The sequence below is a fragment of the Pongo abelii genome, chromosome 4, assembly GCF_028885655.2.
Source record: "Pongo abelii isolate AG06213 chromosome 4, NHGRI_mPonAbe1-v2.0_pri, whole genome shotgun sequence".
Lineage (NCBI taxonomy): Eukaryota > Metazoa > Chordata > Mammalia > Primates > Hominidae > Pongo > Pongo abelii.
In genome coordinates this window covers 98,533,929-98,546,185 of record NC_071989.2, presented here as the reverse complement: position 1 = coordinate 98,546,185, position 12,257 = coordinate 98,533,929, and the positions used below count along the sequence as shown (strand labels likewise).

At 36.4% G+C, this 12,257-nt stretch overlaps 1 protein-coding gene across 10 annotated transcripts in view; it reads right to left on the bottom strand.

Annotated features, from left to right (window-relative positions):
• The window catches only part of ADGRV1 (adhesion G protein-coupled receptor V1), a 583,931-nt gene that overhangs the window by 353,971 nt on the left and 217,703 nt on the right, over positions 1–12,257 (bottom strand). For all 10 annotated transcript variants that reach the window (XM_054555740.2, XM_054555742.2, XM_054555736.2 and 7 more), the window contains 6 exons: positions 9,859–10,007; positions 8,096–8,297; positions 7,365–7,584; positions 3,136–3,375; positions 1,589–1,738; positions 97–570 (listed from right to left, as the gene is read on the bottom strand). In XM_054555740.2, the coding sequence (XP_054411715.1) occupies positions 97–570; positions 1,589–1,738; positions 3,136–3,375; positions 7,365–7,584; positions 8,096–8,297; positions 9,859–10,007 (1,435 nt within the window). The remainder of the gene's footprint in view (positions 1–96; positions 571–1,588; positions 1,739–3,135; positions 3,376–7,364; positions 7,585–8,095; positions 8,298–9,858; positions 10,008–12,257) is intronic.

Below are 12,257 nucleotides of genomic sequence, written 5' to 3'. Positions count from 1 at the left end.
ACCTGAATAAGATTTCAAACTGATCATGAGGTAAGCATGGGCACTCCTGAAAGGGTTTTATTGGAATGATCAGGAAACTGAAGAAATGCCACAAACCTGATTCTTTATTGGCACCATGTCCACTTTATATGTGGCACCATCTTTGACCACCAGCTGCCTCTCTGCATTTTCGGTAACAATCGGCTGTTCTTTATGATCCGATGATATTCGAAGCCCAACAGCCACATCTCCAAAAGTTCCAGCAAGCCGGGTTATGTTAATTTGGATGGATCTAATAAGGTTCTGCCCAATAAGTATTGACTGGCGATCCGAATACAGGGCAAATACTCCATGTGGGTCATCATTTGCATAAACAGAGAACCATGTGATACTTTTCTCCGGATCCAGTTCAGCTCCTCCCTCTACAGAAACAAGCTGGATCACATAATCTTCCTCTATCTCAGGTACCTCATCTGGTAGCAAATGAACATCAAAGCTAGCTTCACTCTCTCCATCAGCAATGGTGAAAAATCCATTGGTGGAAAGAAAGTCTTCAGTAATGTCAAACTCACTACTTAATTCCCAGTAAACCTAAAATAAAAGAAAAAATCTCAACAAAGTTATATAATTCAGTATATTGCACCAATTCCCTTAAATTATGTTTTTCTCTATAATATACAAAAAAAAATTGTGCATCACTATATTCAAAGCCAAACTCTCTAAGTATATGTTAGCTTGGAAAGTATATTGACTCTTTCAGGCTGTTGAATGCTATTTGCAGGACAAGATTACAAAATCTCATTATTTTACCTGCTTCTAAAATAATAGCACAATTTGAAGGGACACAGAGAAGCAAGCTACCTTAAAAATTCCAGTTCCACAAATAACTTTAGTAGTAAACCACACACAATATTTCAAGGTAAAAAGTAGATAATTTGACAATTCAAATCAGAATTTTTGTTTGTTTTTAATAAAAAAGGACTATCTATGAGATATAAAAAATCAATCATTATTTTCCAAGAATTGCTGGCCTCAAAACTATGAAGTTTCAACTGAAGAAGTACCAGTTAATATCCAATACAGAAAGAGAGGTCAGTGTATAGAGAAATTTCACAAAATATGTTTTTCCTGCAAATGAATTACCTTGATCTGTTAATCAAATATCATGAAAACTTACAAGGGCATCCCCAAACATTCTATATAAATATACATGCAAAGACAACCTCTTAAAAAACAGTTGCTAAATGGAAAAATTCTAATGAGAAATAAGGCCCTGGAGAATTTACACAAATCATTGAGAGGCTTAAGTAGGAAAGCCTTCATGTTATAGCAAACAATAAAATGTAAAATCATTTGGTTCTTTATGATTAAGTGTGAGGAAAATCTTTCTGAACTAAGTGTAACCTATTTTAATTTAGAGAGATAGCTAGAGGTTGATGCTGATGAGAGAGCCCAAAGATGTTTAAATAAAGCCTCTGTTTCTCTGAAAACTCACGTAACTTTAGTTTATCAAAAACTTTAATTAACTAGAACATGCAGTTTCTCTGTCCCTCTTAACCACATTTGTTAGGGAAACTGGTACTTTGAAAAATCAAATGAAAAATAATACCATAATCTCTCCAAAGGTGCCCTTGACTCTTCTGACAAAGAAGGTAATGAGCAGGGGCCCTTCCAGAGCCAGAGGCTCTGAATAAGTCTTCTTAGACAAAGTCTCAGGAGCAAACTGAACAACTCCATTTGGGTCACCAAACTTTTGTATCTAAAAAATATAAACAGAGAGCAGAGGAAATAATTTATAAAACAATAGGGATGAAATTATAGTATCCAACATATTAACAAACAGAGAAGCTGAGGAAATGAAAGAAACATAAAAATGACACTTGAATATACTCTACTTAGCTACCTAATTTTTGAAAACTTCTTTATCACATTGACTGTTACCTAAAACAAGTAGGTTCTTATTCCCCAAAGATGATGGGAATAAGAATCCAGAAAACTCCCATTTGTAGAATCCCAAGAGAATAGTAATTTGATACCTGAATTTTGCTTTATTCATCTCATATTTACTACATTTAATCAGTTAATTTCAGCTAAATTCTTCCTACTAGCTATGATATACATGGAGTGAAGCAAACAGGCCCTGTGAGGACTAATTTTGTGTATCAGCTTGCCAAGACTATGGTGCCCAGTTGTTTGGTCAAACGCTCGTCTAGATGTCACTGTGAAGGTATTTTGGAGATATGATGAATACTTACAATCAGCTGACTGTACGTAAAGATCACCCTCAAGAATGTGTGTGAATGGGCCTCATCTAAACAACTAAAGGCCTTAAGAGCAAAAACTGAGGTTTCCTGGAGAAAAAGGAATTCTGCCTCAAAACTGTAACTTAGGAATCCTGCTTGAGTTTTTAGCTGACTGAACTGCTCTGCTCCACAAAACTGCAACTTCAACTCTTTCCTGAGTTTCCTTTCTGCCAGCCTATTTCATGGATTTTGGACTTCCCAGCCCTCACAATCATGTGAGTCTGTTCCTTCAAATCTCTCTCTCTCCCTCCACCCCGCTGTGCGTGTGTGCGTGTGTGTGTGTGTGTGTGTGTGTGTGTGTGTGTGTGTGTGTGCATGTCTGTCCTATTGGTTTTGCTTCTCTGGAAAACTCTGACTGATATAGGTCTCAAATAAGAGTATTTTACAAACTTTAAAAAAATGGGTCATCCCTCTGCATTATTTTCAGTAGTCTTGGTCCCAGCACTTTTTGCCTTAACTAAACAAGTACCATTTTTTCCTTCAAACTATCTGGAATATAACTAGTTAATAATTTTTACATTCTCTGAAGACAAAGATATCCAATGTTTGGTATGCTATAACAAATACCTCTGCTCTAAAACTGCCAAATAGTCCAAAAACACCAAATTTTCTCCAAGCTTGTAAAATAAGTATCATATATTAAAATGTTTTTTAAAAAATATTACCAATAATCAGGCTATGCAATGAGCTGACATGAAAACCAAAAAGTTTGACCCTTCAGAATTATTATGATTTTACTTGGTTTTATAATTTCCAATTTATCACAAGCTTATAGAGTTTCAACTAATGTAAATGTATTTTCTGATAAATCCATTAAATCCACATTTTGTGAGAAAAATAAAGTCATACATACGGTTAATGTAACATCTTTAGCTCTGGAGTCTAATTTAGCTTCTCCTTTCACAAGATGAAGTTTAATAATGAATGTCTCTTCAACTTCAATTTCTTCATGAGGATAGATTGTCAGAATTATGGTTCTCACTCCGCCTTCTCCTTCTCCAAAATAGAAGAAGCCGCTCACTGGGTCTGCAATGTCTCTATTCTGTGGCAGTAAGGCTTCTTGAGAGTTGGGTCCTACTGTCTCCCAGTTCACCTGCAGGATGTTTTTGGTTTTGGTATTTATTTAATAGAGATCAATTTTAAGCAAACAATTATTTCAGGGTATCTAGTATTAAGAAAATATATACACATATAGGAAAATTATTCTAGGATAATTCCATCAAATTCCTGTTTCATAAACTTGTTTTTTGTTGTTAAAAATAATGATATTTGCAGCTAGGTGTGGTGGCTCACGCCTGTGATCCCAACACTTTGGGAGGCCGAGGCAGGCAGATCACCTGACATCAGGAGTTTGAGACCAACCTGGCCAACATGGTGAAACCCTGTCTCTACTAAAATTACTAAAATTAGCCAGGTGTGGTGGCAGGCACCTGTAATCTCAGCTACTCGGGGCTGAAACAGGAGAACTGCTTGAACCTGGGAGGCGGAGGTTGCAGTGAGCCAAGATCACGCCACTGCACTCCAGCCTAGGCAACAAAGAGCGAAACTCCATCTCAAAAAAAAAAAAAAAAGGTATTTGCAAATATAAACTACATACCTATAGTATTCATGAATAATTTGTCACAGAATAAAAACATAAAAATTTACATTAAAATACGTATTAGAGAAATATAAACATTCTAAAAACATATAAGTACAATACTGTCCTGCTGTGTGCACAGGCTGTGCCAATCAAAACCTATATAAATAAGACAACAAAACCATGGAAAAACTCTGCTGTAGACCATGCAAAAATGCTAAATCTACTTACATTCCTAGTGTAAAAGATACAGAAATCTTCATACATTGTTATAAGAAACAAAGTTTTCTACATTTCTCTGATTTGAAATGGTATGCCTCCCACACAATCTACAAAGAAAGAACGCTGGGCACTTGTTTTTGCTTCTTGATCTTTCATCAGCAGCCCTCCAGCTGACTATTTCCTTCTGGAAACACCATGTCCTGTCGTCTTGGCTTACGTGATACTTATGTGCCACCTGCTTTCCTAGTTTTCCTCCTCCTTTACTTCTCAAGCTTCTCTGCTGGCTCTCCTTCCTCTGATTTCTAAATGGTGGAAGCTCAGGACTCAGCACCATATCCTTCCCGTTTCCAGATATACCCCTTAGGCCCCACGTGTTCAAACACCTCCCCATGTGTCAACACCTTCCAGACCTGCGTCTGCAGCCCTGACCACCCCACAACACTCACTCGCATGCTGCCCTGCCTATGTGACCACCCTCCCCTGGGATGTCAGTAGTATCTCAGAAGAACATGCCCAAAACAGAACTCTTAATTTCTCCTTGAGCTTCTGCATCTTAGTAAACAACCCTACAAATTATCCGGCTGCTCAAACTTAAATTCAAGGAGTTATCCTTGATTCCCGTCTTTCCCTCAGCCTCTACTTCCAGCCCAATGAATTTTTCTTCCAAATATCAATGTATACCCACTTCTCGCCATCTTTATTTCCACCACCTTGTCTGAGCCACCATCAGCTTTGACTTGGACAGTAGAGGGAAATAAATAGCCTCCTGGCCATCCTTCCTGCTCCTATGCTGCCCCACCAGCTTCTTGAATCCATTTTCCTTGCAGTAGACTTAAATGAGCTGCTTTAAAAGACAATCTGGTGACATTGTTCTCTGGCTTACGATTTTCTAATGGCATCCTATTTGCACTTAGAATGAAATCTTTTTTTTATTATTATACTTTAAGTTCAAGGGTACATGTGCACGACGTGCAGGTTTGATACATAGGTATACATGTGCCATGTTGGTTTGCTGCACCCATTAACTCGTCATTTACAATAGGTATTTCTCCTAATGTTATCTCTCCCCTAGCCCCCCACCCCCCGACAGGCCCCAGTGTGTGATGTTCCCTGCCCTGTGTCCAAGTGTTTTCATTGTTCAATTCCCACCTATAAGTGAGAAAATGCAGTGCTTGGTTTTCCATCCTTGTGTTAGTTTGCTGAGAATGATGATTTCCAGCTTCATCCATGTCCCTGCCAAGGACATGAACTCATCCTTTTTATGGCTGCATACTATTCCATGGTGTATATGTGCCACATTTTCTTAATCCAGTCTATCATTGATGGACATTTGGGTTGGTTCCAAGTTTTTGTTACTGTGAACAGTGCCGCAATAAAAATACATGTGCATGTGTCTTTATAGCAGCATGACTTATAATCCTTTGGGTATATCCCCAGTAATGGGATGGCTGAGTCAAATGGTATTTCTAGTTCTAGATCCTTGAGGAATTGCCACACTGTCTTCCATAATGGTTGAACTCATTTACACTCCTACCAACAGTGTAAAAGCGTTCCTATTTCTCCACATCCTCTCCAGCATCTGTTGTTTCCTGACTTTTTAATGATCGCCATTCTAACTGGAGTGAGATGGTATCTCACTGTGGTTTTGATTTGCATTTCTCTGATGACCAGTGATGATGGCATTTTTTCAGGTGTCTGTTGGCTGCATAAATGTCTTCTTTTGAGAAATGTCTTGTTCATATCCTTTGCCCACTTTTTGATGGGGTTGTTTTTCTCTTGTAAATTTGTTTGAGTTCTTTGTAGATTCTGGATATTAGCCCTCTGTCAGATGGGTAGATTGTAAAAATTTTCCCCCATTCTGTAGGTTGCCTGTTCACTCTGATGGTAGTCTCTTTTGCCTTGCAGAAGCTCTTTAGTTTAATTAGATCCCATTTGTCAATTTTGGCTTTTGTTGCCATTGCTTTTGGTGTTTTAGACATGAAGTCTTTGCCCATGCCTATGTCCTGAATGGTATTGGCTAGGTTTTCTCCTAGGGTTTTTATGGTTTTAGGTCTAACATTTAAGTCTTTAATCCATCTTGAATTAATTTTTGTATAAGGTGTAAGGAACGGATCCAGTTTCAGCTTTCTACGTATGGCTAGCCAGTTTTCCCAACACCATTTATTAAATAGGGAATCCTTTCCCCATTTCTTGTTTTTGTCAGGTTTGTTGTAGATGTATGGTGTTATTTCTGAGGCCTCCGTTCTGTTCCATTGGTTTATTTATCTGTTTTGGTACCAGTACCATGCTGTTTTGGTTACTATAGCCTTGTAGTATAGTTTGAAGTCAGGTAGCATGATGCCTCCAGCTTTGTTCTTTTTGCTTAGGATTGTCTTGGCAATGTGGGATCTTTTTTGGTTCCATATGAAGTTTAAAGTAGTTTTTTCCAATTCCTTGAAGAAAGTCATTGGTAGCTTGTTGGGGATGGCATTGAATCTATAAATTACCTTGGGCAGTATGGCCATTTTCACTATATTGATTCTTCCTATCCATGAGCATGGAATGTTCTTCCATTTGTTTGTGTCCTCTTTTATTTCGTTGAGCAATGGAAATCTTTAACCTGGCTTAGGAGGTTCTGTGTGATCGAACATCTATTGGGCCCTCTGGTCTATCCTGTGCTGCTATCCCCTTAACTCCAGGCCCCGATCACATGAACCCCTCCATGCCTGAAACATGCCAGCTTATGCCTCTGCAGAATCTATTATTCCTTCTGCCCAAATGCTCATCCTTCTAACCTCTTTCTCATAATGCATCTTTCAGCTGAAATATCACATCCTCACCAACAGCACTCGCAATTGTGTCTCCCAATTTTACAAGTAGAGCCCTTACTGTTATCAGATCAATTTATTTTTAGTTGTTTATTGCTCAACTCTGCTTAATAAAATGAAAACTCTATAAGAACGGAGATGAGGTCTATCTAGTTCCTCAGTATATTCTCAGTACCTAGAACAGGGTGTGACACACAGAAAGCACTCAACAAATACTTGTTCAATTAATGAATTTTATCAGAATCATTCACTTCACTTCTAACAAGCCCTCAAGGTTCCCTGAGGACAGATGTATGCCTTATTCATTTTTATGTACTTAATCTGGCTCAAAAGCTGCTGTACACATACAAGATAATTAATAAATATTGATTGATTGTGAATAAAGAAATAAATATACTTGGGGAATGAGAAAACACACTACCATACTCAGTCTAGCAAAAATTATATTTAAAGTCATGGGGAAAATAAATCTACCTGAATCTCTCCCAAGAGTCCTCCAGTCCGCTCCAGCACCAGTGATAAAATCATTGTGGAATTGGGATTAGGAATAGAAATTTTGCTTTGATTGAGAAACCTTATAACTCCAAAGGGAGAGTCACTCTTAGCTATTATGATTCTGCTCACTAGGTGGCGCCCAAGGACCGCTCCTCCAGTAGCTCCAGTGAGTAGAATTTCAATGGGCTCCTCAAATTCACTGCATGGCAAGAAGGAGCAATTCTGTGAGTCTAAACATATTAAAGTGCTTGTAAAATCCCAATAACCAGTCATTTTCCAAATTGGTCATACATATTCAAGGCACAGTAGTCACACATCAAGTGGTAAGAAGTGGGTGCTTAGCTAAAAGAATGAATGATTAACATCAATATTATATGACCTAGGGCAGTTGTAGGGACTTTCCTGCCCTCTTTTTAATTGCTTAATGCATAAAGAAAGTGAATTAAGGATGTTTCCACATTCTGATTAGATTATTTACGTCTAGAGAAACAGAAAATATTATTTCCTTTATTTGAAATGAAGTGACATATGCAACCACATCGTCTCCTAGCCCCTCTTTCCCTACCCCTAGTACCCCAAAAGTATTTCACCTGTTGTTTCCCAATGGACACATATTATCTAAAGTTCTATTCTCAGTGCAAAACATATGTAAGAGTTTGAACACAATACTTATGTCTTATATGTGCTCACATTATTTTCTATATACCAACCTTTCATTGTCATCAATGATGGAGATATTTATAAAACTTAAGTTTTGCCCATGCTGAAAGGTGACTGTACTGCCATGCAAAATGTAATCAACACCTCCAGGACTGGCAGAGGAGCTCTGAGAGATGAAATCAGCTGTCACATAGCCGTAAGTTCCATGTAGCCTCACCACTGGGATCATGATTAGCCCAACATCTTCCTCCACTGTAATGGGAACTTGGAATTAACTGGTAAGCCAGACAGAGCAACTAACTTACAAGATTCAGCCAAATTAAACCTGGCAATTAAACATAATGGCACAAAGTAAGCACTCTATGTTTTCATACTTCTTTTATCATTTTAAAAGGGGATTAGTGAAAACCTCATGACTTATTTTTTAGGAGGAACATAGTTTATCAGATGTTGAAAGTTACAGAAATGGTACAATTAGCATTTAAATAATATATTTAATCAGTAGCATTGGCATTCTCCCTCTGTGTACTACATACAAACAAATGATCCTTGCTTTCTAAGACAATGTTAGATGGACACAAAAAAACATTTAAGTTGTTTGTGCTCATAGGAAACCACTCTGGATTGCTCCCACACATTCAATTGAAATATAAATATGGTAATATAAATAAATGAGGTTTATGATGTGTATTTCATATGAATTTTTTTAAAGTCCAGATATAAGTACAATTTGATTACATTTTCAGTTCCTATGAAATCTACTTGTGAATCTGAAAATGTGTCTTCAATGTTTGATTTCAACTTAAACGTTATTTTCAAAAATATATTTCTTAAGCTGTGCTAAATTCTGCATATTAAAATATAATTTAATAGGGCTCACATTAGCTATGGCTAAATAATACTCAATGTACATTATAAATATAAATATGCACTGACCAAAATTCCCCAAAGATAATGAATTTAACAGAAAACAATGAACTGAAAAAATTCTAAGTCTCATTTATTTCTTGATGCAAAAATGTAATATGATTTTTACCAGGTATAGATTGAAGTTCACAAAATAGTGATGTATTCCATAACTTACCCATAAAGTCATTATCAACCAACTCCTAAAGCAATTTTTTATGAACTTTAAAAATGGCTAGATAACCAAAGAATTTTGATAGAGGCAATGAAGCCAATCAGGTTAAATGCAGCAGTAAGATATTTATTTTTAAAGTCATATTCATATTCTGCCTTTGAATAAAATCATTTCCTAGAAAGGCAGCCATCTCTTCCTACGTGGGAAGGACTGTAACCGTATATTCTATATTCCGCTTCTACAAGAGGAAAGAATTGGCAATATTAGGCAAGCTGCTACTGGGGACTGTTTCGAGAAAGCAAGATCAAGGATCCAGATACTACCTGCATCTCTAGGCCAGTAAAATATTCATTTCAAAGATGATTATTCATTAGGAAGTGAATATTCACTGATTTCTAGTCACATAGGAAATTAAATATGCACAAATTACAAAGGCTTTCATTAAAATGTTTGAAACACAAACATTTTAATAATCCTAATGTTAAACATAGTTTTTCTAGATAGACTTGTTCCTAACATTGCCATTCACAGCAAGGTTCAAGACTACCCAAAGGTAACTGAAAATGTATTTCAAATAAGTAAGTAAATATAAAAGTGTATATGTGTAAACACAAACACACACACACCAAACTAAACTAAACCAAACTAAAACAATTTACACATGGAAATTCAAACTAATGTAATTTGGAAAGTGGTAGTAAACTTACTTACAAGCTAGCTAACTGAACCTACCTTCGAAGGCAGTATACTTTGGGTCAAATTCAATGATGCCTTCTGCGTTATCATTTTTCATTATTATGATTCGAACAATGGAGATGTTTCCTATTTCAGGAGGTTGATCTATCTGAAGTCCATTTTCTTGAATGGTAAAATCATACCGTCTTCCAAAGTCGTACAAATCAAAATAAAATAAAATACAACAACAACAAAAAATACATAATTGCATAGCATGAATTAAAAGGTCCTCTTTGCTCCTACAACTTAGTTCTATAAAGTATTGCAATACTTTTAAAGATCCTCAACACTAAAATATTCTCTTTTTCCTGAAATGATGTTTTGAAACAGATTTCTGTGTTGCTCCCAATGATTGGTGCCTGTATGAAGCCAAAACTAATATAAAGTTACTAAACTTGGGCAATGGGAAGATAATAAACTGTGAGGAAATCAGAAAGATGCTGTCGTAAAATGAACCTTTGGGAATCACGGCTGAATGCATATGCAGCAATAGACCTAGTGCACTCAGAGATAGGTAAGTAAGCAGGCGGCATTGAGATTTACAGTGTTAGGTTAAGATGATTTGTTTAAAGAAATAGTGAGTGTCATGACACTAATTAAATTTCAAACTAAATCATCAAGATTCAAAAAAAAATCTCTCAATACCAACCTGCACAACATAGTGAGACCTTGTCTCTACTAAAAACTAATTTTAAAAAATTAGTCAGACATGATGGCACATGCCTGCAGTCACAGCTACTTAGAAGTCTGAGGTGAGAGGATCCCTTTAGTCCAGGCATTCAAAGTTGCAGTGAGCTATGATTGTGCCACTGCACTCTGTCCCGGGTGACACAGCAAGACTTTGGAAAGAAAGAAAAAGGGAAAGAAAGAAAAATAAAAAAGAAAGAAAAGTATTTCAATTTCTATCGAAACCAGTCATAATTCCTCTATCCTTAATACAGATGGTAGTTTACTTCTGTAATGATACTTCTGCAAAAGAAGTCTTTTTTTTAGATTAATATTATTCCCATCAAACAAAGCTTCAACTTCCAGGGCTTTAAAATATGACTTTAATTCCTCATACTAAAAAATGCCAATAAACCATTTTAGTCCTTCCTTCAATTCCCAAATTCTATCCTGGTATTTATACCCTACCTAGTGTTGAAAGGCTGAAAGCTGGTGAATTTTATAAAAGGCAAAATTAGAAAATTGAGGTTTGGAATATTAAATGATAAGAGTAACTGTCACCAGTAGTCTGAGATGGGCTGTAGATTAGCTAATTGTACTACTTACCTTTTGAGACCAAAGAAAATCTAGAAATTTATCTGGAAGGAAAAACTTGTTTCCCCAGAATTAAACTTACATAGAAACTTCTTTTTAAAAAAACAGTAGCAAAGAAGACAAAATCCTCAAGCTCTAGCTGGTCAATAATACAAATATGATCTCACACTAAATGAGCTACTTTTATCAAATTGCATTAATTTAATTAAAATAGTCAGTGATCAGCTCAAACTTTTTACTATATTTACTAGGAGTACAAGTTCGCTCTCATTGCCAGGCACAGAAGCATTTTTGGGAAATCTAAAATTTGAAGGGTATGTAAGCCCACAATATATTTTTTTTCCCAGATGGGATGATATACACTTAAGTCACTGAGTGACATATTTTAATTTTAAAAAGTTTTTAAAGCATGATATTCACATTACAAATGCAAAAATATTTTCATGCACAAGAAAAATGTCTTTATGATTCTTATAAATGCAGGCATTATTCTAGTTGAAGGGCCCACCTATCTGCTATCTGGGCAGAGGTGCTGGTAGGTCTCTCTCAACCTGTGAGCTGCAGAACCTGTGAGTACTTAAACATGCTAAAGATGTTTTTCCACCTCATCAAATCTGCCCCACTAAATCAGGGAATGAAAGAGACTCATTATGGTTAATTCATTATCTTCCTTGAAAACATGGTGCACATTCATGGCCAACTAGCTTTCACTCAAATTTTTCCCCACTTTAAAACTATGGGGCAAGCATCTATGTTATTCACCCACAGAGAAGACAATACAGACTTCAGATGCACCAATGAAAGAAATCCCTCCCTTCAGCCCTTTCACAAGTATGGAAATCAAAAGAAGCAAATTCAGCCACACCAGCTGACCTGTGATTTAGACAGCTGTTAGGCTGTTTCTTCACCAATTAGAAGCCCTTATCATATTCAACTTCCTGGCTACCCAGAGTGAGTCCACACAATAGAAACACATACTTTCAATTTTCAGAGGGAAGTTATATTTAAGAAAATTTAAAAAAAAAACCCAGTCATTGTCATAATTTCCCTTCTATGTCCTGTTCTAATGTCACACAAATCTGAGAAAGAGTAGGGAAAGAACTGCTTTAGAGCTCAGTATTAATATCTACACAATA